This window comes from Equus quagga, chromosome 2 (genome assembly GCF_021613505.1).
Source record: "Equus quagga isolate Etosha38 chromosome 2, UCLA_HA_Equagga_1.0, whole genome shotgun sequence".
Classification (NCBI taxonomy): Eukaryota; Metazoa; Chordata; class Mammalia; order Perissodactyla; family Equidae; genus Equus; species Equus quagga.
In genome coordinates, this window is record NC_060268.1 from 28,013,638 (window position 1) to 28,041,008 (window position 27,371).

Genomic DNA, 27,371 nt, shown 5'->3' on the forward strand with positions numbered 1-27,371 from the left:
CCGCCGCCGCCCGCTCCGCCGCCGCCCGCCCGGGGCTCGTGAGTAGCCGCTCCCCCCACTCCCGGCCCCCCCTCCGCCGCCCGGCCCCCGCCCCCGGCCCCCTCCCCCCCTCCCGGAGGGGGGGCCCGCTCCGCGCGCCCGGCTCGGAGCAGGTGCAGGGGGCGGGGGCGGGGGAGGGGCGCCGGCTCGGCCCCAAGCAAACTTCGCCCAGAGCTCCTGGGGGGGGGGGGGGGGGGGCGGGGGCCGGGGAGGCTGGGGGGCGAGGGGGGCCTGGGGGGGGGGGGGGGGGGGGGGGGGGGGGGGGGGGGCGGTGGGCGTCTTTGTAGGGGCCCGAAGGCAGGGCGCGAGGGGCCTGGGGGTGCGGGGCGGCCGAGCTGGGAGCCCGAGTGGGTGAGCGCCCCCCGGCCCAGGTAGGGCTGATGGAGGAGGGGGAAGGAACCCAAACTCTCCGGGAGCGAGGGTGGGGGAGGGGAGAGGATGGGGGGTGCTTCCCTCTCCGCGTCCCAAACAAAGTGTCACAAAGAGCTCGGCCGGCGGCAGCAGCGGAGGCGGCTGCAACTCAGCTTTTGTTCTCCCGGCCCGGGTAGCTGAGCCCTGGCCTCCCAATCTCCCAACCCTGCCCCCCATCATCCTTCTGGCTTATTTTCCCCGGGAGGGGTCTGGGGTGCTGCGGGAAGAACCTCTTGTGCAGGACCACAGGTCCTGCCCTACTTGGCCAACCTACTTCTGGGAGGGAGATTTTCCTAGAGGCTGTCCTGACCACCCCCCACCCCACCCCCCTAATCTGAGGACTGAGGTTCATATGGGTGCTAAGACTTTCACCTTTCTAGGGTCAGCTCCAGTTTAGGGGACTTAGGGCTGGCCACATGCCTCCTCCCCCAAATCCAGGTCTTCTAGAACTTTCAGAAGAGGGGTCAAGTTGGGACATGCCTCTGGGATAAGATTCACCATGGTGGGGTGGCAGTAGGTGAGCAGGTGTACCTTCCTATCACCTCCTGTACATTTGGAAGTCCATGACTGAGGTCCATGCCCCCAACTCAGGACACTGAGGACGGAGGGAAGGAGGCTTTACCAAGAACTCAGTCTAAAAGGTGGGCAAGCTATGGTGAGGAGTCAGTTTGGAGGGGCCACCTGAGCAGTGCGGTTCAGAGGGCCATGGAGAAGAGAGCGTAAAAGTGAACTGCTGGCATGTCTGAGCAATAAAGGTGGTCTTGACCCCAGACCACCTAAGAAGCTCCTTTTCCTTTTAACCCCATCTAGTGCAGTGTTCATCATAATTGTTAGTGGACTTGGGAGGTGTAGGATTCTCAACAGAGGGAAAAGCAACAAATATCAGAGATGGCCAGAGACAAAACCTAGTCACAACTATAGCTCAGAAGTCCTGAACCCTTACCCCGTACACTTTGACCCTAAAAACTTTTGAACCACAAGGCTTGAGGGACAATCTTTGTGGTCCTCCAGTCAACAGATGCATTTATGTACCAGTCGCTGTTGTTTTGTCCAAGAGTCTGCTCACCAACCCTTCCATCCTTCTGTATTCAGTAAGGTTTGATCGTCCACCCTCTTCTCCACCTGCTCTCCTAGCACCTAAATGTAATTGGCCTGTTGCTTTGGAAAGATTTCTGATCCCTACCCCTGGCCCTGCATCCCTACAGAACTCAAATAAGGGCAATATAGCCCCCGATTCCCAGTTGGGGTGGAAAGTAGGTCAGTGCTACTGTCTGGCTAAGTCTCGTGGATGGTGTTTAGGGCCTGACTGTAGAAAACTCTGTGATTATTGCCCATAGGCAATACATGCATGACCTGGGTTCCAGGCCAGTTCATAGATCTTGGGCCCTGTCAGTGTTTTCTCCTATTGAGAAAAACTCATGGGATCGGGCATGGTTTGGTGTGGAGATGATTCAGGAAATCTTGACTAGGCCTAGAAGGGTCTCTCAGTGGGTTTTGTTGATTTGAGGTCCCCCCCTCAAGTCAAAAAAACAAAATCAAAGGGGAAACTTTCCCTGCTCGGGAATTCAGCTTCAATTTGGGCCTTCTTGTATAGCACTGTATTTCCATCCTGGAAACTGCTATGTGCAAAACAGCGTTTTTATTTTTGTTTTGTTTTGGGGAAGAAAGATTTGCCCTATTCCTACTCTACTTGCCTTGGATATGAGGTCAGCCTCCCATGAGGTATTTTGCTTCCTATCCTACAGGCAGTTTTAGGGGCCCTAGAATCTTCTCGGAATCAGAGTATGTGCCCATAGGTTAGTCAGCTATGACCATGCAGTATTCCCAGCCTCCCCCCTCCTCCCCCACCATCTGCTTCCTCTGAATATACCAGATTGGCTGTACACCAGGATGTTCCGGGAATCCCCAGGAGAGCAACAGAATGTGATGGACCCAAATACGATGCCTCAGTAACTCATTCCAGGATGTACAAACTGTAACTGTCAGGACACTCCTTACAGCTAATTAAAATTCTTCTAGTTACATCTATTTTCTATTACATCTATCTATTTTCAGTGACATCCAAAAGGCTAAAATAATCCCTGTGGTACCACTGTTGTTTTTTTTTTTGTTCTATGATTCCCAGATAGGAATTTTTAAAAATCCTCCAGCTTCTCTCAGTGCCTTATCTGTGGTGCTAAAATGGCAAACGTGGCCCCTCTAGCACTTCATAGCTCTGCCTATGGTACTGAGGTGGCCAAAGTGGCTCCTGTGGTAGCCCACTGCACTCTCCATGGTACTGAAGGGATGACCATTTGTTTTCACGTTTCTCTGGGGTCCAGAGAGTCCTCTCACTCAGAACCACAAAACTTTTGAGCTGGAAGCCACCGTCAATATAAATTAGTCCAACCCCTTTATTTTACAGATGAGTAAACTGGGAGGTTAAGTGATTTACTGAAGGTTGAAGGGCTATCAGTGGTCAGACTGGGCCCCAGTAGCCTTGCGCCTCTCAGTCCTACTCAAATTCACCTTTCATGACACTACTCAGAGAGCCTGGCTAGGTTCTTGGGCCCAGCAAAGGGGTTTATTTGGAGGATCTAGAAGATGAGAGTGGATGCCCTAATTTGGAGCTACAGAAATACAAATGTTAAAAGTGGTGGTGGAGGATGTTTAGTGACCCTTGGACAAGGACACTTTGTTAATTAACCTCCTGTTAATAAAATTCCCATAACCCAGATTCCACATGTAACAGGTACCTGCTTCTTCATGGAGTCTTATCACATCCACTAAATGTCAAACATTAAAGAAGGCTTGGACCTCCAGAGCCTTTTCTCTTTGCTGATAAGCAGGGCTGACTCCTGGCCCAATTCTCTTCTATTAAAGATCCTTAAGCAAAGTAATGCTTTACTTTCTCAGTAACCCATTTCAGTTTCACAATGCCTATTGTAAGGAAGTTCTTTACATCTCAAATATTCTTTCTATCTCAGGCAAAAAAATAGGTTAGGCCCATGTTCATCTAGCCTTGAATGGATACAATTCTATATGTAAGCAGGAAGGTCGACTGGACGACTTCTGGTCATTCTCCTAGGCCTATTTCCATGAATCTTAATTCTGGGGTTGCGTCTAAGTCCTAATGCTAACCTCCTCTGCAGCTTAGCATCAGGAGAGTCGACCCCCCCCACCCCATCCTCTTCCTCTCAGTGCTCTTCTCCTTCCTCAGAACTGGAGCTCTGCACATCCCAGGCCCAGGGAATTTTAGCCTGGAGAATTTTAACCCTTTCCTGCCCAGAGCATGTGCTGAGCCCCTATCTGTGCAGATGGCCCAGCCCCGCCCCCCGTCCCTCACTCCAGCCTCTTGAGCTCAGAGCCAGTGTAATCCTCCTCTTGTGTGAGGGAGCCTCTCCCCTGCAGAGAGGAGGAAAGCCTGCTTCGGAACAGCCCTGGACAAAGGGGCTGAGATGCCCCATCAAACTGCAGGCTCCAAGGTTTGAAACATGGGGATGAATCCTATCTGGTATTTGCAGTTTTTAACCCCTTCCCCAGGCCAGCAGCGCCCCTGAACTTCCACTCCTCCCCCAACTCTCTCTTCATTCCCTCTCCCTCTGGCTCTCTCCCCCTTCATGCCCCTCCCCCTCTGTCTGTCTCCAGACTCTCTGCTGCTGGGAGGTGTTTCTCTCCCATGCATGAATGAGTCTCTGTAATGAATGGAAATGAATGGATCAGGAATCCAGGCAGAGGGAGGGAGAATGAGGGGGAAAGACAGAAAGACAGGGTAAGGGCAGAAGGAAGGACAGTGGAGCCTGGAATGATGTTTGGCTGGCTGGTCAGTTAGGGGTCTGAGAGCAACTGGTCTCACTTGGACAACTGGGGAGCAAGGCAAGCCCACCCCATTTGCTCATCAAACTATACATCTCAACCTAAATGAGAGAGGGGTATACTATGATGGTCTCCCCCACCCCTCGGGGTGGGGGGGTTGGTGGGGGTGGGGGGCGTGGTGGTTGTTCTGGACCAGGCATTTCAAACGAATAATTTGGGGGAAGAACTCTGGATTATCAGGGAGCCTTGTGGGCTTGGCAAATCAAGGAGTACACGTTTTGAAGACAGTAGCCCCCTCCTGTCTCAGGATGCAAGGAAGGAGAAGGGATAGGTTTCAGGAATACAAGGTGCTAAGAGTCTGGGGTTGGGGGTGACTCTTTCCACTGCTGAAAATTAGGGCTCATGTTTTCCTCCAAATCTGTCTCTCTTGCTTTAGCTCTGCAGCACCTGTTGCCTTCACTAGCAGCTTTTCCTCTTCCTCTTCCCTGCACTCCCCAGAACCAAAGAATGTGAAGGGGGTCCATGGAGGTGAGTGAAGCTCTGGCCTGAACCTGCAAGTATCTACAACTGTACTCCCTCCCCTCACCTCTCTCTCTCTCTGACCCCCGTTATTAGAAGTTATCTCTGTGGTCCCAACAGCTCAATTCCCATTCATCCCCCAACTTCCCCGAGGTGAGTGGGATGGGCATCCACTGTTCTTGGTTCAGGCCCCAACTCACCCTCCCTGGGGTTCTTCCGGCCCTCTGTGCCCTTGCTTCCACCACAGCTCTCCCTTCTCCATCCTTTGCTCTCCTCACGTGTTTCTCCACAGGGCTCACGTCCCCGTGCTCCGGGCGGCCACTTAGCGCCGTCGCCGCCGGCCTTCGACGGCGAACTGGATCTGCAGCGCTACTCCAACGGGCCAGGCGTGAGCGCCGGGTCTCCAGGCATGGGAGCAGTGGGCTGGTCTGAGAGTCGCACAGGCGAACGGCGCTTTCCCTGCCCTGTATGCGGGAAGCGTTTCCGCTTCAACTCCATCCTGGCTTTGCACCTGCGGGCGCACCCGGGCGCCCAGGCCTTCCAGTGCCCGCACTGCGGCCACCGCGCAGCCCAGCGGGCCCTGCTGCGCTCGCACCTGCGCACGCATCAGCCCGAGCGCCCGCGTAGCCCCGCCGCGCGCCTGTTGCTGGAGTTGGAGGAGCGCGCGCTACTGCGCGAGGCCCGACTCGGGAGAGCCCGAAGCTCAGGGGGCGTGCATGCCACCTCTGCCACTGAGAGCCTGGCGCGGCCCCAGGCTCCTTCGTCGTCCGCCTTCCGTTGCCCCTTCTGCAAAGGCAAGTTTCGCACCGCGGCGGAACGCGAACGCCACCTGCACATCCTGCACAGGCCCTGGAAATGCGGCCTGTGCAGTTTCGGCTCCAGCCAGGAGGAGGAGCTGCTGCACCACAGCCTGACGGCCCACGGAGCTCCTGAGCGCCCCCTGGCGGCCACTTCGGCGGCACCCCAGCCTCAGCCTCCACCCCAGCCTGAACCCAGATCGGTGCCCGAGCCGGAGGCGGAGCCTGAACGTGAGGCAACCCCTGCCCCCGCTCCTGCCGCTCCCGAGGAGCCCCCTGCGCCTCCGGAGTTCCGGTGTCAAGTGTGTGGCCAGAGCTTTACACAGTCCTGGTTTCTCAAGGGCCACATGCGCAAGCACAAGGCCTCCTTCGATCATGCGTGTCCTGTGTGTGGCCGCTGCTTCAAGGAGCCCTGGTTCCTTAAGAACCACATGAAGGTGCATGCCAGCAAGCTGGGCCCACTGCGTGCCCCAGGGCCTGGTTCCGGGCCTGCCCGGGCCCCTCAGCCTCCTGACCTGGGCCTGCTGGCCTATGAGCCACTGGGCCCCGCACTCCTCCTGGCCCCGGCGCCCACCCCGGCTGAGCGCCGTGAGCCCCCAAGCCTCCTGGGCTACCTGAGCCTTCGAGCTGGTGAGGCCCGGCCCAATGGTGAGGGCGCTGAGCCTGGGGCTGGCCGCAGCTTCGGAGGCTTCCGCCCACTGCCCTCTGCTCTCCCGGCCCGGGCTCGCCGGCACCGTGCCGAGGAGCCAGATGAGGAAGAGGAGGTGGTGGAGGCGGAGGAGGAGTCCTGGGCTCGGAGCAGGGCACTGGGCCCTCTGGCTTCACTGCACCCGCGCCCAGGCGAGGGGCCGCACTCTGCGCCTGCCGCGGGGGCCCAGGCAAGGTCCACCGCGACGCAGGGTACGTAAGGACGTTCCTCTCTCCCAGGTTTTCAGCATCCAGGGCCCTCTCTGACTTCACCACTCCGCTCTTATCTCCTTTTAAAAAGGGTCTGTCTTATTTCTCGCTTCCCCCTACCCCCACAGGCTTTACCACTTTCTGAGGGCACAAATCCAACCCCTCGGGTTCCCCCAGACGTACTGTATTCTCCTGGGCCCAGAGGGGAAGCAATCCTATGGAGTGTGGGGGCGTTTGGCCCTGATAGGTTTAGGGCAAAGTGTCCCTCTGACTTTCCTTAACGTGTGTATTGCAGAAGAGAATGGGCTGTTAGTTGGAGGGACCCGGCCTGAAGGGAACCGGGGGGCCACCGGCAAGGATTGCCCCTTCTGCGGAAAATCTTTCCGTTCAGCGCATCACCTCAAAGTGCACCTACGAGTGCACACAGGTGAGGGGGCAGCCTCTGGGGTGGGAAGGGTACTGGAGGGCAGGAAGAGAGGTGAGAGGGCTAAGGGAAACGCCGTAGAGATGACGTTTGGCAGCCTTCAGATTGGCCAGATGAGATCGTTGGGAAACGCTGCTTTATTAAATCAGACGGGTTGGGAGGGGCAGTGTTTCTTCCTGCTCTGAGGAGGTCTGTACGTGGGAGTGAAACGCGGGTGGGGCGGGCAGTGATCGTGACTCTGTGACCCTATCGCAACCCCTCTCTCCAGGCGAGCGCCCCTACAAGTGTCCGCACTGCGACTACGCGGGCACCCAATCCGGCTCGCTCAAATATCACCTGCAGCGCCACCACCGGGAGCAGAGGAGCGGGGCTGGCCCTGGGCCGCCCCCAGAGCCGCCGCCCCCTTCCCAGCGGGGTTCGGCCCAGCAGTCAGGAGCCAAGCCGGCTCCGCAGCCTGCGACCTGGGTGGAGGGCGCGGCGAGCCCCCGGCCTCCTTCGAGCGGTGCCGCGCCGGGGTCCCGTAGGAAGCCCGCCAGCCCCGGGAGGACCCTGCGCAACGGGCGAGGCGGTGAGGCCGAACCCCTGGACCTGTCCCTGCGGGCGGGCCCAGGAGGCGAGGCCGGGCCGGGGGGTGCCCTCCACCGATGCCTCTTCTGCCCCTTCGCCACTGGAGCCCCCGAGCTCATGGCCTTGCACCTGCAAGTGCACCACAGCCGCCGGGCTCGGGGCCGCCGGCCGCCCCAGGCCAACGCATCCCCGCCCTATGCCCGAGCACCATCGGGAGAGACCCCTCCCAGTCCTTCGCAGGAAGGGGAGGAGTCCCCCGGGCTGTCGAGATCGGGCGAGGCGGGGTTGGGGGGGCAAGAACGGTAGGGAGCTCTCTTAGGGGCGGTTAGTTTAGTGAGCTTACCCCGCCGGAGCGGGGGAGCGCTAGAGGTAGTTGGGTAGAGCAGCCAGCAGGGGGCAGCATGGGACCCACATCCCAGCCCCAGGCGGACCAGAGGTGGAGGGGGCAGAGGGTGTAGGAGGGTGGGCGGGCGGTACCCACCCAGCCCAGGGGAGAGTCACAGTGCCTTAGAAGTGGCAGGGGTGAGCATCAAAGAACGGGGTCCCAGGGCTGGCAGAGAACAGTTGTGTCCCTGTTGAGGAGCCGCTCTGCCAGTCTTTGCTGGTCCATAGGCGTGAGAGTTTATTTTTGTACAATGGGTGGGGGTGGGGGGCACTGTACCCTTCTAGCCCCTTCAGGGGCCCTGTAGACGTCGCTATTTTTGGTACGATTCCTGTCATCCCTGTCGCAGAGTTGTGTCCCCAATAAACAGGTGTCTTGAGGCACAGGGCACTGTGTCTGTCTGCCTATGTCCTGTCCTCTTCCTTGGGCCATTCTGTCCAGGAAATAGTCACCTTTTCAGGCACTTAGTAATTTCCAAAGAGCTTGGTAAGAAATGCTGAATCTTGGCCTTTACCCCCAGGCTTCGGCTTCAGTAGCTCTGGGGTGGGGCCCAGGAATGAGCATTTAGCAAGTAGCCTAGGGGATTCTCAAGCACTGTGGTCTGAACTGCTGGAGTGTGCTCGCTGGATCCCAGCTCGACTATGACCAGCTCAGCCTCCAGAAGTGGGTGCAGCATGAGAGGAGGCACTTCAAAGGGTGCATGGAGCCTCCAGGAGCCTCTGTGGAAGAGGCACAATTTCCTAGGCCCAGGCCCAGCTTTGGGCAGGTAAGGGGTGCAGAGTTCCCTGTAGCCTCGGTCTTATTTTCTGTGTCTAGTTAAGGGTTGGGTGAGGGGAAGTGCTTGAGTTAGTATCATCTCAACCCAGAGGGCTGCTCTTGCTCTTCAGAGACAGAATGTGAGTAAATACATTTAATATAACAATAGTATTAGAATAACAGTAATTACATATATAAAGTCTGCACTTCCCCGCCCACCCTTCTTTAATGGTTTGCATAGCTCTGTTTGCTGTGACAGCCCAGAATGGAGTCACCAGGAACTACAGTTGACCTGGCAGAGATGAGTCTTCTCAGGGAGAGTTGGGGCCGGGAATAGGTGGAGAACACAGTCTGACACGGGGCAGTGTCCTGCGAGTAGGTAGTGGCCCAGGATGGGGAAGGACTGAATGAGGGATAATTTCCCCACCTCCCAGGGATGAAGGCAAGCACGTGTGGCCACTCTGGTTCCGGCAGGAAGGCACCTGGCTGGGGAGAGCTAGAGATAGCGGTAGCAGGGAACCGTGCTGGTCCTTTGACCTCCTCTGTCCAGGAAGCAGAGGGAAGGAATTCAATGCTCTTCCAGTCCTCCACTATGTCCCACTGCCATCCCAGCCCAAACTGCACTAAGAGGAGCAGCTGTAGCCAAGTTCTGGATCTTCTCTAGAAGCCAGGAAAGAAGAGGGAGGTGGGTTGGGAGAGGGAAGAAGCTTCAGCTGGGAGAAGGAAGGACAGTACATGCAAGAGGGAAGGAGTGTTGGATGTGGCGGAAAGTGGGTACTGACTCACCCAGGTCACAGAGGCGTGGTGGGGTCACTCAGGGCTCGGGCATGACTCTGAGGGGAGAGAAACTGCTGTGAATTTACAGGATAAGAAATGACCTCTTCCCTATATTTCCTCTCTCTTCCAAGCTTGTCACTTCACCTCTCTTTCCTCCTAAAGTTCCTGAATTTTGCTGATTTAATCCAAATCCAAACTAGGCCGTTGGTATTCTCCCCCTTCCATCCACTCCTGCACTATGCTCCTTGTTAAAGATTCCTTTTCACTTCTGACCTTGACGCCTCTCAGCCAGGCCTGAGGGAGAGGAGAAAGGCAGACTGGATAATATAGCCAACTTGTAGCCTTGCTGAGAGCTCACTGGTTCCCCCTGCCCCCCATGGGCTGAATGGTCAGAAGAGCCCACCGAGAAAGTGGATGATGAAATCACCCCTTCCCAGCCCTAGTACAGGGACTTACCTGCCGGGATAGCCCTAAGATCCCTCCACTGGCCAGAGTGGGAGTGCTGCTCCCAGGGTGGGGGGTTTGCAGGCTGGGGCTGTTTCTTGGTCCTGGGGACACATCTCCAGAAGAGTCAAGTGTTTCTGGGGCTAGAGGGGAAGCTAGGGTGAGAGCAGGGTATGGAACCCCTCTAGATTACCTTAAGCAACCAAGCTGCTCCATCAGGGAAGAAAAAGCTCCATAGCAACAGGAAGCTGTGAGTCACCATAGCAATCCAGTTGCAAGAGAACCCCCCTACCAAGAGGCAGGAAATTGTCAGCAGCATCATTAGAGCAACCAGGGAAGAAGCGACAGGAAACTAAGGATTGCCGTGGTGAACCAGGAGGGTACAACAGGAAGCTGAGGCAGTTTCCATAGAAACCCAAGGAGAGCTAGAGAGAGAGGTACAGAGGAAGTGCTTCTTAGCAACAGGCTGCTGTAAGCATTATCCTAGCAACCAGATGGAAGGCTCTTTTAGCAATGGGAAAGCTGTACATAGTTGTCATGGCAACTGGGCTACTTGGCTAGAAAAGAAATTGCTCAGCAGCAAGCAGCCTAAACATCACCACCATGACCCAGCTTTGGGAGCCACCCCTTGAGAGGTGCCTCACCCAGGGAAATTTGCTTGACGTCCAGATCCCAGGCCTCCTCCTCGACGCGGGCAGGCAGGGAGCAGGCTCCCGGCGAGAGGCCGGGAAGGGAGGGGCCGGCATGCTCAAAAGATGACACGGCCACGGAGGCCCGGGTGCGGGCGGCTGCAGAGAGTGGGGAGTGGGGGGGTGGGGTGCTGGTGTGGGAAAGCCCTCCTGGCTCCCTGAAATGACCCTCAGTCTCATAGAGGGTCTCCCAGTCAGTCCCACAGTTTCTGGGACGACATATCCACTCATTACCCTTCCTCACTTTTCACCACACCTCCCTACGGTACCCTCACTCTCATGATCTTGAATTCTGGGGGCCACCCCCCAGCAGTCTGGCTCTCACCTCTTCCAGTGAGCAGGGCACTCAGCGTCCGCTCCCCAAGGGCTTTGATGTCCAGGAAGGGTTTATTCCCAATGCCCATGGATACCATCTGCTGTACTCGGAGCTCTAGGGAACAGAGACTATGTTACCAACCTCATTTTGCCCCTCCTCTGCTTCAGCCCTAGCACCATCACGGGGGACTCTTCTTTCTGCTTCTCCCCAACTCTCTTTCCTCTGATGTCTCTTCGTGTTGACTGTCATGACATGGATGGTGATGGTGGTCTTTGACTTCCTCCCCAGACATCTGTCTCTTCTCTCCTGTATGTTGCATCCTGCCCATTTGGCATCCCAGCCGCTCAGCTTCTCTTCTAATACTCACTTTCTTCCCTTTATCTTGGGCACTAACAGCAAACTCAGGTTTTTACATACCTTTATAGTAAGTGTTTCCACACATATCACTCTATTCAATCCTCCTTATCACACTAAGATGTAGATATTACCTCCCTTTTTCAGATGTGTGGAATGAGGTTCAGAGGATTAAAAACAAAACAAACTGGTCCAGCTCATACAGCAAGTGAGTTCCAGAACCCAGGTCCAGTGAGCTCTCTCTCTCTCTCTCTTTCTCTCTCTCTCTCACACTCTCTCTTGCCCAGCCATTTGCTCTTGCTTCCTTGAAATTTGCCAGCTTCCTCTTTCCTGCTGGTACCCCTTTGACTAATTTCTACCTCAGCAATCTCTCTCAGGTCAGATCTTGAATCTTCTTGTAAGTCCTTCTTTCTCCACCCTATACCTTGCTTTCCCAAGCGTCTCCACACTCCCCAGCTATCATTCTGTCATAACCTTGACTGCAAGCACACCCTCCCCCGGCTCTGCACGGTACCCTTGTTGTGGGCTGCCTGTCTCCACAGCAACTGGGCAATAGAACTTGTCCACTTGAGTTTAATCTCTGGTGAGGCTGCCTGCAGAGTGTATGCCTCTCGTGCACGCCGCCGCCGAAACCACAACTCGAAGCAGAGCCCACTGTCTCCAATGTTTTCTGTCAGCCCCATGTCAGCAGTCTGAGAAAGAGCAGAGGAGAGTGGGTAAAGACCGAGTGAGTCCTGGCTAGATGGTACCACATGGAAAAGCACTTACACTTAGCCTGGCATCTGGTAGATGTTCAGTAAATGTTTGCTCAACACCTACCATGTGCCAACTGCTCTACATTTAGTCTTCCTAACAACCATAATTTACAGAGACATGAAGCAGCTTGCCCAAGGGTTTATCACAGATTATTAGAGAAAGAGCGTTCAAACCCATGTCTGTTATTCCAAACCTAGGCTTTTTTCTTTATACTGTACTCCCCCCTGAAGACCTGGAACTAGTATAGGGGGACAAAGTCTAGAAACCCTTAGAATCATGCCACACTGCCTGATCTAGGACTGTAGGTTGCTATTGATGTTTATCTGGATACCAGTCCTCTTGGGTTCTTCAGTTCCATCACGTTAAGCTATATATATATAATGTTCTTTCTCCTCACCCCCCAGGAACCACTCCTAACTCAAAAGGCATGTGCGTTCTTAATGGGAAAGGTCCTCCTCCATTCTGGCTTGGAATGCCACATGAGTCTCCTGCATGAATGACAAGGAAAACTCCATGGGGTAGACCAATGACAGGGACTTCTATCACCCCAACACCCTAGCCTGATGCTTGATTATAGGCCAAATCCTGCTCTAGATGATGCAGACTCTGAACCTGGGTTGGGGTTGAATTTCTAGAACATCCTGTGTTCTCAAGAAGAGCACAACTTCCTGTCCCGGCCCCCCTTCTCACTCCAGGCATTGTACCTTAAAGGACTGCTTGTAAACAAAAGTCTCGGACCCCCCCTCAGAGCCCTTGAGCTTGCTGAACAGGAGGAGATGCTCAAAAAGAAAGACATGGCGAAGGCACTTCTTTCGGCCACAGATGACGGTGAAGGGGTCCCGGTGTAGGAGCTGTCCCTGCTCCTTCAGATCTGTCTAGGGAAAGGAAAAGGAAAGGTCATTGGCCCTGGAGCCCTTTGTATATATTTTACAGAAAGTAAAAATGGGATGTATAGGGCAAGGGGCCTAATGCACTGTGTTCTCAGCCAGGGTCAGGAAATCATGGAAGCCCTTGGCCTAGCATCCATCCACTGGTCACCATGCCCAGCACACCTGGCCCAGCAGCACAGCCCTGCCTCTGAAGTCAGAAGGTACATTGCACAGTAGGGTTTACAGCCTCCCACGGGGAAGCCTTTGCATGTTGGAGACCAAAGCACCATTTTGTCCCAGGAAGAGAATCAGCAAAGAATTAAAGGGGAAAGAGGTCTATCCCTGAGGAGGTAGGTTTCCCACGTGTTCTGGAACCTCAGGGCTGGAAAGAGACTAGGTAGAGGAGAATAAGGTAGGTGTTGAGTGTTGAGATGCAGGAGGAAGTGCAGGATAGATAGGGAAAGCTAAGAATTAGGAAAGCAATAGGAAAGCACAGGCATGTGTAGGATCATGGGATGTTGGGCAGGACATAGCTTCTTTATTTATAGATGAGGAAACGGAGGCCCAGTGAAGTTCATTGACTTGACCAAGGCCATCCAGCTGGTCAGAAATTATAGCCTGGGACCCTCTAACCTTGTATCTAGTTCTCTTGTCACCAGCCCATGCTTTAGGCCACAGGGCTAGGCAGTTTGAGCTGGAGTGACTGGAGCCATGGCCTTACCTCACAGCCACGCACTGCCTCCACTGCCAGCAGGTCTCTGCCATGAGTCTCTTGTTCCCGGAGCAGCTGCACAGCGGCCCCAAGGGCCTGGCGCTCAGAACTCAGTTCAGGCCCAGCTTCCCTTAGGAGCTCCTCCAGGAGCCGCCCATACCGGGCCAGCTGCTCCAGAGGCTGCTGCAGGGCCCGGGGCAGGTGAGGGCCACCCTCCGAGGAGCCCTAGGTTGAGAAGGAGACAGGCAGGGATAAGAGGAGGGGCTGGAGCCAGTGGGGGGTGAGCCCTGCCGGGAAGGTGGGTGGTACTTCAGGCTTCTAAGGGTGGATCCAGCCCGGATACACCTAAAAGTAAGGCGAAAAACCTTACTTTCCCCTTTCTTTCCTCTAGAAAGAAAGCAGGTGAGAGGCCTGCAGGAGATTCAATCATCCTCTATATCTTGAAGAGGAATGGAAGAGGAATACAAATATCCCTTATAGTCTCTGGCTTTTGACTTTTTTTTCCCTAAAGATTGGCACCTGTGCTAACATCTGTTACCAATCTTCTTTTTCTTTTTTTCTTCTTCTCTCCATAAGAGTTGTATATTCTAGTTGTCAGTCCTTCTGGTTCTGCTAGGTGGGCCGCTGCCTCAGCGTGGCTTGATGAGTGGTGCTAGGTCTGTGCCCAGGATCCGAACCGGTGAAACCCTGGGCTGCCGAAGTGGAGCACGCGAACTTAACCACTCGGCCACGGGGCCAGCCCCACTGGCTTTTAACTTTTGAAGTCACTTTTACATCTTTTGATGTGAGGTCTTTTGATCTTCAGAGCACTCTGTGAGTTAGATATAGTGAATATTTCCCCCATTTACTAGATGTAGAAACAGAGGCAGAGAAGACTTAAGAATCTTGCCCAAAGGCCCTCAGGTGGACTAGGTAAGAACCCAGGCTCACCTGGCTCCCAGTCCAGTGCTTGTCCCACCCTCAGCAATTCTGGGGGATTATTGGTAGGCGATGTTCCTGGGCATATCCAGGAAAGATTTTTGAGGTTGGCTGGGTTTTAGGTCTTCCTGGCTCCTCCCCTTCTCATGTGGGTTGGAGAAAAGTTACCTTGGTCGGGGGGCCGAGTGCAGCCAGACCATTCTCCAGTTTGTGTCGGTGCTTCACATACTGGGCGTAAAGGCTGAACTGGTCCCCCTGTGGCAGTGGGGAAGAGGTCAGCCATCCTGCTGAGGCCCTGCAGGCCAAGCCTCTCCCCTTCCTCCCCTGCATCCTCATTGCAACCCAGAGGGACAGGCCACCAGGGAGCACAAGTCTGCCTAGGGAATGACAGGCTTCCATGGGGAGAGTGGAGGCCAGGCACAGAGGCTGAGTAGAATCAGAGGAGCTTGGACTGCATATTTTGGTTGAGGGTGGGGGTTGGGGACACGTGGACGGGGCTGAGACATGTGAAGGGAGAGGACTTGGAAGAAGTTTGAGAGGATCACTCACATGGCGAAGGAAGCAGGCCCCAATGCGCAGGGGGTGAGTGGCACAACCCTGAAGCTCCCGCAGAAAGTGGGTCCGATGGAAGCTGCGAAGCCTCTCCCGGGCACTCAGGGCAGCGGCCCAGGTGCCCCGCAGTTCAGGGGTCAGCTCAGGCCCAGGGGGTGGCACTGGTTCACTCAAGGCAGCCACGTACTCCTGCTCACAGGCAATCAGCTCGGACACCAGGCGCTGCTGAGCACTGTGGGTACAACATGGAGTGGCAGAGGGGCCAGGCATGGGAGGGAGTCACCACCCCCAAGAGTGTCGTGTTCTTTTCCTGCTGGGTGGGTGGGCCTGCCTGTTGGGCACCAACTGGGCTGGGCTCTCACCTGATGCTTCGCTTGCGTTCCATCCGGGGGGTGCCTACTCCCCAGGGCCCGTCTGGCCCCCCGGCCCGGCCCAGCAGCACGTGTTCCCGGGGTGAGCACGTCCTGTCTACCACCTCAGTACTGGTGACCTCCAGGCCTCGGATGAGCACGGTCCTCGGCAGCCTGCCCTCTGCTTCTGGAGCCAGCTCAGGGCCCTCCTCCTCACAGTCCTCCCCACAGGGGGCCAGGGAGCAGTGGGATGGGGCTGTCCGTGGTCCAGGGCTGCCGGGGAGCAGCAGGGAGCTGAGGCTGGGTGAAGGGCTGTGGGAGCCCCGCTGGGTCCCTCCGCTGCTAGCGCTGTCTGCCCTTCGTCGCCGGTGGCCCCGTGGACTCGCCTCCTCTCCCAGCTGTTGCTGGATCCTCCTCTCCAGCTCTTGGCAGCGGGCCCGGCAGCGGCCCCATTCCCGCAGGGCTGCTGGGCTGCCCAGGTCCAGGGCCAGGGCCCGCATCTCCTGGAAGGTGCCGGCACTGGGCTCTGGGGCCCGCCGCAGGGCCAGCGCTGCCAGCACTGCCTCCCGACCTGGCCCTGCTCCTGCCAACCGTGCAGAACCTTCATCCACCCATTCATGTGCCTACAAGGCCAAAGGGGTTGGGAGTGAAGTCATGCGCCGCTCCCACATGCTGCCCAATGGCAGCTCCTGTCCTCCTTCGCTGATGGCTTTCTAATGCCCATCACCCTCCCAGTCCTCTCAGAACACCTCCCCTCACTATCCCAGCATCACTGCCTAACCATGCCAGTCTGAGCTGGGTGGAGAAGAGAAGCCTAGATGGAAGAATAGCCAATACTTATATAGAATTTATAAGTAGCAGGCTCTGTAGTTAGTGCTTTCTATATATTGTTTATATAATCCTCACAGCAGCCCTGCGAGGTAGGTGCCTACTGAGGCACACTCAGGTTTAGCATCTTCTCCCAGGTCATTCAGCAAGTAGGTGGCAGAGTCAAGAGTCATAGCCAAGGAGATGGCCTCCTGAGTCCCTGCTTTTAACAACTACCCCATCAGCCTCTGCAGGCAGAACAGAGGCAATGGTGGGCGCAGAAGGAAGAGGCTCTGTACACACCTGCTGGAAGAAGCGCTGTAGGCGCAGGGCCCGATGGAGGCCACTCTCCACCTGCTCCAGCCGCTGTTCAAAGATATCCAGAACCTTCTGGGAGGCTGCGTTCTCCTCTAGGGCCAGGGCCTCCCGCGCCTGGGCCAGGCGCTCCTGCAGAAGGGAGGATGTGCTCAGACCTGGTGCTCAGTCCCAGTCAGGCTCCCCCTTCCTCCCCACATGTCTCGGCTCACCTGCCCCTCTCCCCCTTCTCACCTGAACCTCAGTGCTGAAAGCTCGGAATCGTAGCTCTGTCTCCTGCAGGGCAGACAGGGAGTCCCCGGGCACAGCGAAGCTCGCCAGCTGTTCCTCCCCTGGGCCCGAGACCCACTGCAGCACCTGGGACAGGCGGGGTGGGAGGGCAGGGCCATAAGGGAGGAGGAGGCCGTGCAGAGGAAAGGAAAAGGAAAGCTGAGATCCAGCTCCAGCCCCCTCACCCACCCAATCCGGAGAGCCTCGGGCTCAACATTTCATCTCAGTTGTAAAGTGGGAATGATGACAGTGAATGGTAGTAGTTTCCACAAGGCCCAAGTGAGAAAGTAAGAGGTCTTTGTACAGCAGCAGATGAAGGGGAAGCTGGGCTGGCAGGAGACACTGAGGCAGCGGGTTAGGGTGCCAGGGCTACTGCTGGAGGTGAAATAGATAAAACTGCTTTTATCTAAACTAAACTGCCTCTAAAATGAGCCTGAGGCAGGATGAGGGGATGAGGATTGTTTGGATAACTGAGGGCCAGGAGAAACATCACATCCGCTGAGCCCAGGGATGGGTGTGCAGGAGGCTCAGGGCCCAGGCTTGGAGAGCTGGCCCGGGAAGTGGTTGTGTGTGTGTGTGTGTGCAAATGTACATGCATGTGAGCAGCTCTAGTTGCCTATTAAGGGGCTCTGGGGACTCTTATATTGGTTCTGGGATATTTGATCAAAAAGGATGATAGGGCTGGCCTGGTGGTGCAGTGGTTAAGTTCGCACATTTCGCTTTGGTGGCCCGGGGTTTGCCAGTTCGGATCCCAGTTGCGGACATGGCACTGCTTGTCAAGCCATGCAGTGGTAGGTGTCCCACATATAAAGTAGAGGAAGATGAGCGCGGATGTTAGCTCAGGGCCAGTCTTCCTCAGCAAAAAGAAGAAGATTGGCAGCAGATGTTAGCTCAGGGTTAATCTTCCTCAAAAAGAAAGGATGATAATTTTTTCTCTGAAGAAAGGCTGGAGGCTGCAGTGAGACAGCCTGAGGAAGAGAAGTCTGAGATTGTTCCTAATAACCAGTGCCAACAATAGACACTTCTATGGTCCTTTGCTGAATTCATTTGATCTTCCCAACACCCTTGTGAGGTAAGTGTTATTATCATCCCCATTCTACAGATGAGGACTTGGGAACTCAGAGACCTTTCAAGACTTGTCCAACATCCCACTCCTAGCAAAGCTAGAACTCAAGCTGAGCACTTTAGACTCCAAATCCTGTAGGCTAACATTTTTTAAACAGGGGGAAAACAGCTAATAAGCAAGCAAGGAAGCAAACAGTAGGAGATACAACCCCTTGGATACTGGATGGAGGAAGAAAATATGCAGAAGTCCCAGGAAACAGAGAGCCCTGTCCCCACCCTCCTTTGACATTGACCCTGAGGTGACTCCGCGCCCCCCCCCCATGCCCACGCATAGGTCCATGGGGTGTTCACTCACCACGCTTAGGGCTAGGGAGGAAAAATCGGATTTCAAAGCCCTCACTACTCCACATGGTAGGGTGGGGAGAAAATCCTGATAGAGATCTTAACCCCAGGAGAGAAGAATCAAGGTTCAGAGAAGCCAGCCTTATCCGCGAATCTTCCCCACATAGAGGCCCTGCTTCCCAAGGCACTGAGGGCTTCCATTGCTCTCTCCTTCCAAGGTGGAGGGATCTGGGACTTTTCCAGCCTCAAGTTTGGGGGATGACATTGTATAAGGAGTTGAGGGAGCATGGGTGGCAGTGTAGCTAAAGAGCTGGTATCAATAGACACTTATTATTTTTAAGCTAAAGAGGTAGGCACTCCAGAGTCAATCAGTTCTTCCCAGAATCCCTCAGGGCACCTGAGCATCTCTCACAACCTCTAACAGTCCTTGATCAAATATAAATAGTGAGGAGCAGGGAAGATCTCGCTCCTATTCTTTGCTGGTGCTGAGATGCTATTTCCCCCTTGTTGAATCTCACACTGACCGTGACCAACCTCCAGGGGAGGTGAGGAGAGAGGGAGGGCCATTCAACCAAGTCAGGTTGGGAGAACCCCACCACCTCTAAGTATCAGCGGAAAACGGAGTGCTGGAGGCCAAGTCCCCAGGCCGAGTAAGAAGTGAATGGGGGTCCTGGCTCACCTGCTGGAGCCTGTGCAGGCGCTGCCGCTGCTCCTGCTGTTGCACGTGCAGGTTGGAGAGGCGCACAAGCTGGTGGATGGCTTCATCCACCTCTTGATACAGTGTAGCTGGGCCTGGGCCCTCCAGCCTGGGGAAGGATGGGGGCAGAATGAACTATTGCCTTTGTCAAGCCCCCCACTCCATTCCATCCTTGCATCCCAACATGAGAAGTGACACAGCATCATGGGTCAGCCTGTGGGCCTGGATTTGAATCCTGACTCTTCCATTTACTGACTAATCTTGGTCAAGATATTTAACATTTCTGATCCTCCAAATCCCCATTTGTAATCCTTACTAGCACCTAGGGTCATTGTGAGGGTTATGAGATAAGTGGAAAAGCATGACATCTTGTCCGGATACATGCTCGGTAAGAATTATCTGATGGCTAAGGTTTATTGGCAACTCTCTGCTGTGTCTCCGTCCCCATGTGCACCTGCCCCCACACACCCATCCCTCATACTTGCTGCTGTGGGTGGAGCGCAGCCTCATTAGGATGGCTCCTCCGTCCCTCTGCAGCTCTGTCAGTCGGGGATCTGCCAGCACCTTCTGTAGGGGCTCAGGCATTCCTACTGTCTCCTGGGGGCAGGGAGCAGTTGACCGTTGGGGTTCCACCAAAGAGTCCGCAGCCCAGCCCAGCTCATCCGCATCCCCACCCCATCTCCTTTGGTCTCATCTCATTTCATACCTCTCCCTCTGGCTCAGGTGGTCCCTCCAGCTCCTCAATGGCTTGCCGTACAGAGCCCAGCACACCTCGGCACAGGCGGCACAACCTTGCCACTTCCTGAAACACACACAGAGGGATGGAGTCCAGGACAGAGTGTAGGATAAGGAGCCTAAGCCCTACAGTGGAGGTGGGGCAGCCCCAAAGACTTTTATGGAAGCAGTGCTGGGTTCAGTTCCTGAATTTGTCACTTACTAATTGTACGACCAGAAACCTCCCTGAACCTCAGTTTCCTCAACTGTAAAGTCAAGAGAAGACAACCAGATTTTGTGAGGTTTAAAGAGATGATGCCAGGTAAGCACCTAGCATGGGCCTCGCACATTGTACAGCTTAGTAAACATGAGTCTCCTTTCCCTCATCTGCACTGGCTCTTCACTCTATAAAACCCTCCTCTCCGCCTGCTCAGATTCACTTCCCCTTTGAGACACAGCTTAGAGACCGTGTTACAGACCCCCTTCATACTCAGCTCAGATCACATTTACACCTCTTTTCTTGACTACTCACAGCACTTAGATTCACAGAATCAGAGATTATATCACAATTGCTGTACTTTGTGGGTGAGGATCCTGAGGCTGGGATGTTGGTGCAGGGAGCAGGTACAGAAAGGCACCAACCATCTCCAGAGTGAGGTACAGGAGGTTCACATGGCCACGCGGAGCCAGAACCAGTGACTCTCGGCTCTTTCCAGAACCCCAGCGACACTACCTTGCACTCTTCTCCAGTTGTTTCTGAGTTACCTCCCACCAAAAATTGTATGCTGCTTAATGTCACATTAAGAATTTAACTTATTCCTCCCATCTCCCCAGTAGCTCATGGTTCATGCACAATATTTTGCTCATGGTTTGTGAGCCATAAATACTTGTTGAGTTGAATGGAAGGGAAACCACTTTTTCTCAACTCCTTGGTCATGTCTCAGGTCTACCCTCTCTCCTAGAATGTCCTCAGCTGGGTCATTCCTGGCTCCCAGTGTCCCGGGTAGGAGGGATAAGATTTACCTGGTGTGTTTCTACCCAGTGGCTGGGAGAGGGCTCCCTGTGGCCTCCCAAGTCCCACTGCAGCTCCTCTGGCTTGGCCACTCTTTTCAGATCATTCTCTGACAGCAACTCAGCACCCTGTAGACATGTGAAGGCAGGAGGTTTCTGGCCTGGGCACCCAGGGATTCAGGGACTGGCCTGGGGCTCCAGCCAGCCTCTTCTCCTCTCTCTGCTACTGATGGGGACTAGGTGGGAGTGAGGGGCTCAAACCTGAAATCCATGGAGTTCAGCTGGAGGGTCATCATAGGTGAGAAGCAGCAGCCGCTGAATGAGGGGAGGGTCTCCCAAGTCCTGAAGGCAAAGAACGACCCTTAAATTGTGAGCAATGCGTGGCCTGGAATGGCCACGGGGAAAGAGTCAGGATCCAAGAAAACTACCTGTCTCCAGGGCTTGGTTACCTGAAGTTGACTTAGGACAGGAATGAGTGCTGGAGGCAGTGGGGGTGCCTTGCGAAGGTCCAGCAGGATGGACAGCCCCAATATCTGTAGATCAGGCCTGCGGGGACAGGAAGAGCCAAGGAGGCAGTGTGCATGTGCGCATGCGTGTGTTTGTGCATGGGTGTGTGTGTGTTAGGGGGATAGCGGCACAGGGTCTGGTTTTAGTGGTACTAGTCCTCAGGAAAAGTTAGCTCCTGGTACGTTTGGGAGGCAATGGGCAAAGGGCCAAAGTCTGGGATGTGTGTCCAAGAGGTGGGGACCTAAACCAGGAGCCTATATTTACATGGATACTGGGTCATGGAATCAAGGTCTGGAAAGATATGAATTCAATGCCAGCACGTAGCATGGTGCCTAATAGGTTCTTGGTGCTCAATAAATAGTTGGTGAATGAGTAAATCAATGTCCTGATTAAATTAGGTTGTGTCTTAGGATATTAAAGTCAGCAGTGTTGATTTTGAGGATTGAGGAAGATATCCTGGAGGTCAGGAGTCAGTAAGGTCAGAGGTCAATGACTTGAAAATCTGGGAGTTGAAGAAATAGGTGTCTTAGAGGTCAGGAGGTCAGTGTCCTGAGAAGAGAGGAGGTCAAGGTCCTTATGACTCAGGAGGTTAACGTCCAGGGTGCCAGTGCTGGGCCTTGGTTACCTGAGCAGTGAGTGGAGGTAATGAAGAGCAGTGCTCAGCATGTCTCGGGAGGGTGGGGGCTCCTCAGGAGGGCACGGTGGGGTAATGGTCAGCAGAGCTCTCCCACTCTGGTCCACCCCTCCTAAGGACACAAAACGGCCAGGCTGTCCTGGCTGGGGGCGGGCTTTGGCTACCTCCCATCCACCCTGCCTCCCTCCGCAGCCCACCCCAACTGCTCCTCTTTCCTCTACCCCTTTCCCTTCAACCACTGATGCCCACAGACCAGTCAGGACGAGGAATCCAGATGCCATCAAGTCCCAAGCTACATCAGGGTCATCAGAGATGGAGACTGCAGGGGCCTCTTCTGAGACGCTGTCCTCTTTTACTTCCTGCACAGTCTCCAGGGGTGGTGTTGGGGGGTCGGACAGGAGCTCTTCTGGACCTGTGGGTCCTGCACAGACACAGGCAGAGCTACAGGCCTGAAGTGAGGATGGGTCTGGCAGTTCCACTCCCAGCCTCACCTCTGCTCCTCCTCCAGCCCCCTTCCCTGGGCCCAACCTATGCTGGCCCTTGGCGCACTGGCCTCGGTGTCATCTCACCTGCCATGGACACCAGGCTTGGCCCCTCCTGCTCTCTCTCTCTGGCCCTCTCTTCTATAGGCCCACAGGCTTCTGGGGGCCAAGGCTCTTTTTCACCTGCTGGTTTGAGCTCATCTTTCGGGTCAGATTCTGGCTTCCCCAAGCCTTCATGCTCCTCCTTAGACGGGTTGCGTCCTGGAAGCTGGGGCTCATTTGGCGGGGGCAGATTGACAAGGGCTTCCTGATGGCTGGTCTCTTCTTTGTCCTCAGGACTCAGCGGGGTACTGTCCCCTCCGCGGCTAAGAGCCCCTCTGCCTGCAGCTCGCTTCTTTCTCCTGTTTCCTTTGCCTGTTCTCCGAGGAGTGCCAGGTGGTCCTTCAGCCCCCTGGCCAGCTCCTCCCCCAACCTCCCCTGGCCTCAGAGGGCAAGATTCAGAGGCTTCCCCCAGCGCCTCTGCTGGGGGCTCAGATACCTCCAGGGCTGCTGCCTCTGGAAGTGCCTCAGCTCCTGGGGGAGACCCAGGGGAGGCTCCGGTGCTGCTCCCCTCACCGGGTGGGCGTGTCCCATCCTTGTCCCGATGCCCCAGACCCTTCTGGTGCATCCACGCCCGGTGTCTCCGGTGCCGTCCCTTTCCTCCAGCAGCCTTTCGAGTAGGTACCGTCCGGGTCCTGGAGAGGCCTGAGGAACCCTCAGCATCTGTGGGGCTCCCCATCACAGGCAGTGTCACCTCCAGCAGCTCCACATACTCGCCCTCAGGTCCTTCAGCAGGGGCATTGTGCCCATCCCCAGGACTCCGGGTGCCCAGGGCCTCCTCAGGGAGTGGAGGGCTGGGGAGCCCTGGGGGTCCAGAGGGCAGTTCTGGGGGCAGTGTGCTTGGCCGATGTCCAACCATGAGGCCCCCTTTATGCACAAATCGTGGGCAGATGAGCTCAGCCCAAGGCAGCCGCTGAATCCCAGAGGGCGCAGACAGTAGGCACGTGCTGAGGCGACCTGTCGGCCGGTCCTTATTGATGCCTTGTAGCCACTCAGGTGTGAACAGGTAGGCACAGGCCTCATTGGGCACAGGCAGCTCCTGTACCCGCCCACCCCCTGGGGCAAGGCACTTGAGTGCCAGGCGGGGTGCTTGGGCTGCTGAGGGCACCACTTGCAGGTAGAAGTCCCCCGGGCGCAGCAGCTGCCAGGGCAGGGCTGCTAGCTGCACCACCACCTGCTCGTGCAGGCAGAGGGGCCAGCCCTCATGGAAGAAGAGGAAACCACTGTACTGGGCCTGGGGAGAGAAGGTGAGAGGCTACGCTCAGGCCTCTGCTGATGAAACCAGCAGGAGGGGGCAGTTAGACTGGGACCACCCCAGGCAGGAGTGGACTTATGGCTGGTGGGTTATAACCCTGGGAGAACAGGAAGGGATATCTTGGGGTGTTCACATGGCAGAGGAAGGGATTGGGACTGGTTAGTTTTTTGGTAGCAGGAAGCCTTCTCTAGGAAGCTGGTTCCATGTGTGGGAGGGTATGAACTGAGTCATTACAAAGACATGGTCAGCAGATGCCATTGTCTTGGAGGAGCCAGAGACTCTTAGGAGGTCTTTATATCCTAGAATTGACTCTGTTGAGTCATGTCTGGGGGAGTTAGTATCTTGAGAAATTGCTATGAGGGGGCAAATGTCTGGAATTGGGTCTGGAGGGTCAGGGTCTTTGGGAGCTGATGTTTCTTAGGGGATCAATATTTGGGGAAGATGAGTGTCTGTGTGTGGTTAGTATCTGCGTGGTTGGTGACTCTGGGAAGATCAGTTATCAGGGGAAGCAGTGACTCTGGGAGGGGAAGGGAATTAGTGTAGCTAGTCTCTGGAGTGAGGCACTGGATCTTAGGGGAGATAGAACGGGGATGCATGGCCACTCACACAGGCCTCCTGCTGGACCTTGGCAAGCAGATGCTTGGCGGGCACCAGGAAGTCCAGCGTGTACCTCAGTGCATCTTCCCGATAAGTCCTCTCCACCACCTGGAACACCTGGCCCAACAGTGTTGGGGCCGTCGCCTCAAAGGGTGGGTACAGGGCAGCAAGTGTGCTCTGCACACAGTCCTCCACTGGTTCAGGCTCCTGGGAGAGACAAGACCAGGCTGCAGATCCTTAGAAATCATTCAAACATGGCTCCTTGGGGGCCATACTGGTATGGTGCTGGCTGTGTTCCCCAGGGGTCCCATCGTGTACACAGTGTGTGCACAGAGAGGGCGCTCAGGAAACGCTGGCTGAAGGAGCCTGGGATGGGAGTGAACAGGCCTAGCAGTACACTCTATATGAGAGCTCTGAGACTTTGGCTTTGGAGATCCAGGGAGAATTTTTTGTGAATGTCTCTGCCTGGGCCGTCCCCAGTTCTTGTGAATTGGGGTGATTGTATAGGCCTTCCTCAGGAAGAGACAGGCTTCTGGGCTATCCATCAGGGGACTTACTGATGGCTGAGAGCGCTAGAGGGTAGGGCCTTTCACGTGGCCATCCTGCAAGTCCCTCCTCACAGGGCCTACTATCTGGAGCCCCCCACCTTGAGTGGAGGTGCCAGCACTCATGAACAACCATATACTAGAGATGGTCATTGGGTGGGAATGAGGACTGAAGGGCTGTCTGTCATGAGTCTTTCTAGTACCCCTCTCCCAGAGTGCTCTGTGGGATTGGGTTACAAAGACCTGGGCCGGGGCAGTTGAAAGAGGAAAAAGTCACAAAGGGAACACGTGGGGAACGGAGGAGGAGGCCTTGATGTTGATCAGGTATTTTCTGATTCCAATAGGACCTCTCTGCCAACCTCCACCAGGAGCCACTGTCTCGTACACTCAGCCCTGCTTCCTCCAGACTGGCCTCCCTAAGTGAATCAATGGGCTATCTTTCTCCAGCCCAGATCCTTAATCACCACCCCTCAGGCTATTCCTCTGCAAACTTATTTCTCTTTAGAGATGGCTTTGAAGTTCCTTTTATCAGATTTCTTTGCAGTAAATGGGCAAGGGAATGCTTGCTGCAGCGTTCAGCTAGTTCTCTCCCCCCATCCCCCTTGCCCTGCCTTTGCCCTGAAGACAAAACTGCATATTTTACTGAGTCCTGCCAGCCAGAGTTGCCCGCCTGTCCCGACCGTCTGAGAAGCTAGGGCAGCCACTCCAGAGACGGACATTCAGTGCGTCAGCACAGAGACCCGGTCCCAAGGTGTGTGGGCGAGCATACAGACCCCTCAGTGTTCCGGGGACCCGGCCAGCGCTGCGAGAGTGGGTGGGGGAGGGTGGAGATGGGCCAGGGCGAGGCAGAGTGGGCCGTCCGCTCCGAGGCCAGGAGGGGGGAGCCAGGGCTTGAGCGGCGAGGCAGCTGCAACCCATTAGGGGCGGTGAGCTCATGGCTGAGCGAGAGTCTCAGCCACAGGAAACGGCAGCGGCAGGAGGAGGGGAGGGGTCTGGGGTGGGAGGCGGCGGGCAGGAGCACAGAGACCGAGCCTCCAGCCGGCCAGGACCAAAGAGGAGAGTAGAGAGACTGAGTCAGCTCTCCCTGGCCCAGTTCCTCTTTCTTTCTGCTCCAGCCTCCCTGCCAGGGGGGTGCCCTTCCTTCTGCAGAGGAGCAGCCCCGGTAGCGCTCCTCCCCCTCCTCCACTCCCTGCAGTGAGCGCCCCCTGGCAGGGCCTCTCCCCCTCCTCCACTCCCTGCAGTGAGCGCCCCCTTGGCCGTGTTCTCCCTCCCGCCCCCCGCAGTGGGCGCTCTCCCTGGCAGCGCCCACTCCGGCAATGATTCTTCAGACAGTACTTCTGGAGTGAAAGTTCCCAGGATAGTGTCCACTCTGGTTGGTATGGGCTTCCCCTTAACAGTGCCCTCCTGCTTCCTGTGTCCTGAGTTGCTGCTGCCAGGGTCCCCTACCCGCTGCAGGGAGCTCCTGCCAGTGCTCCCTCCCCTCTGCAGCGGGAATGCTCTGAGACAGTACTTCTGTTCCCCGCAGCGTGAGCTCCGGGGCACTCCCCCCAACCCCCAATCCCTTGTCTGTTCTGGCAGCGTCACGCCCCCTGGCACTGTGAGCCCCCCTCCCGACTCTGTCCACTATCCTGAGGCAGCCTCTCTTTCTCCGCGGGAATTTCCCTCTTTGGCCATGTCCCTGGCCCCAGCCCAGTCACAGCTGTGGCCGGTCCCCCAGGGCCGGATGGGTGGGCCCGGCTCACCGGGCTGGGGACTGGGATGGAAAATGGTGGTTCCAGGCAGGTCAGTTCTCATGACCTGAGGCCGGGCCCCTTCCAGGGCAGCTGTAGTACCAACCCGCAGGGGTCTCTCGCGGGTAAAGAGCTGGACGGGGGGGTGGGGGGGGGGGGGGGGCGGGGGGGGAGGGAAGATCCTGCAAAGGAAGGCACGGGTCAGGATAGAGGAGGGTGAGGGAGGGGGGTGTGTGGATTAGGGGTGAGACCAAAGGGAGGATGGGGGAGGGGGTGGAGAAGAGGAGGAAGAAAGAAAGGGCGAGGGCAATCAATACTCGGTGGGGACAGAGCCAGACAGTGGGGCAGACAGACAGACAAATCAAAGAAAAGAAAGGGGGATGGGAGGGAGGAGAGTCTCAGGAGCGCTCAACAGTCCAAAGCAGGAGCAGGAGGCACCAGGCTGGGGGCTGGCGGCCCCGAGTTGGCTGCGCGGAGGCGGAGGGGACACCGGGGTTGCGGCGCGGGACTCACCATGGCTCGGCGCGGGGCCGCGTCCGAGGCTCGGGCGGACGGGACCAGGCGCGCCGCCGCCTCCCTCCCGCCGCTAGCGTCTCGCCGGGTCTGGCTGGGGGACAGCTCCGGCCGCGGTGGCGGCTCGGCCCGCTCGGGCTCCCAGGCCGCGGGGCCCCGCAAGGGAGGGCCGAGACGGCCGCCCCTCCCCGCCCCGCCCTTCAGTGCCCGCCTCCTCCTCCGCGCGGGACCCCCTGCCGGGACTCCCTCTCCCGCGCCGAGCCTCTCCGCCGCCCCTCTGACGCCCCAGCCGGTCTGCCCCGCTCTCCCGCAACCCTCTTCCTTCTCCGCCCTGCCCTCCAGTGGGTAGTCCCGACTCTGACCCTCGGATGCCCGCCCCGCCGAGGATGCCCCTCTTTTCCCGCCTCCGCCTCGCTCCCTGCGGGATCGGTTTAGCCTCCGCAAGGGACACTCCAGAGGCTGAG

General features: G+C 56.4%; 2 protein-coding genes across 10 annotated transcripts in view; one reads left to right on the plus strand and one right to left on the minus strand.

Moving 5' to 3' along the window:
* ZNF219 (zinc finger protein 219) overlaps positions 1–8,216 on the plus strand; it is a 14,500-nt gene extending 6,284 nt beyond the window's left edge. Inside the window, exons 1-5 of one of the 5 annotated variants that reach the window (XM_046653032.1) lie at positions 1–38; positions 4,682–4,773; positions 5,057–6,461; positions 6,754–6,885; positions 7,151–8,216. In XM_046653032.1, the coding sequence (XP_046508988.1) occupies positions 4,768–4,773; positions 5,057–6,461; positions 6,754–6,885; positions 7,151–7,755 (2,148 nt within the window). In that variant the 5' untranslated portion in view covers positions 1–38; positions 4,682–4,767 and the 3' untranslated portion in view covers positions 7,756–8,216. Of the gene's footprint in view, positions 39–302; positions 3,915–4,681; positions 4,774–5,056; positions 6,462–6,753; positions 6,886–7,150 lie in introns of those variants that run through there. The other 4 variants (XM_046653031.1, XM_046653033.1, XM_046653034.1 and 1 more) reach the window with 4 other exon arrangements.
* ARHGEF40 (Rho guanine nucleotide exchange factor 40) lies at positions 8,132–27,197 on the minus strand. 5 transcript variants are annotated; one of them, XM_046653027.1, is made up of 24 exons: positions 26,908–27,197; positions 24,129–24,326; positions 22,256–23,501; positions 21,940–22,107; positions 21,678–21,798; positions 20,995–21,091; positions 20,807–20,887; positions 20,558–20,674; positions 19,527–19,622; positions 19,302–19,417; positions 18,803–18,929; positions 16,681–16,803; positions 16,435–16,578; positions 15,337–15,947; positions 14,972–15,206; positions 14,591–14,677; positions 13,514–13,729; positions 12,628–12,798; positions 11,682–11,859; positions 10,823–10,927; positions 10,453–10,596; positions 9,821–9,951; positions 9,374–9,420; positions 8,132–8,264 (listed from the first exon to the last, which is right to left on the minus strand). In XM_046653027.1, exons 1-23 carry the CDS (start codon positions 26,908–26,910, stop codon positions 9,379–9,381), a joined length of 4,557 nt encoding a protein of 1,518 aa, XP_046508983.1. In that variant the 5' UTR covers positions 26,911–27,197; the 3' UTR covers positions 8,132–8,264; positions 9,374–9,378. The 5 variants fall into 5 exon arrangements, with proteins under 5 accessions (XP_046508983.1, XP_046508982.1, XP_046508981.1 ...); XM_046653026.1 differs by lacking the exon at positions 8,132–8,264 and adding an exon at positions 8,727–9,129; XM_046653025.1 differs by lacking the exon at positions 8,132–8,264 and adding an exon at positions 8,727–9,247.
* Between the last annotated feature and the right edge of the window lie 174 nt (positions 27,198–27,371).

Excerpts from the sequence above, each read along its gene's own strand:
- ARHGEF40 (XM_046653027.1), bottom strand. Across the intron at positions 23,502-24,128 it reads AGGTCCAGCAGGAGGCCTGT|GCCCAGTACAGTGGTTTCCT; the intron begins GTGAGTGGCCAT and ends TTCTCTCCCCAG. Across the intron at positions 21,799-21,939 it reads TGGATTCCTCGTCCTGACTG|GAGGGGTGGACCAGAGTGGG; the intron begins GTCTGTGGGCAT and ends TTGTGTCCTTAG.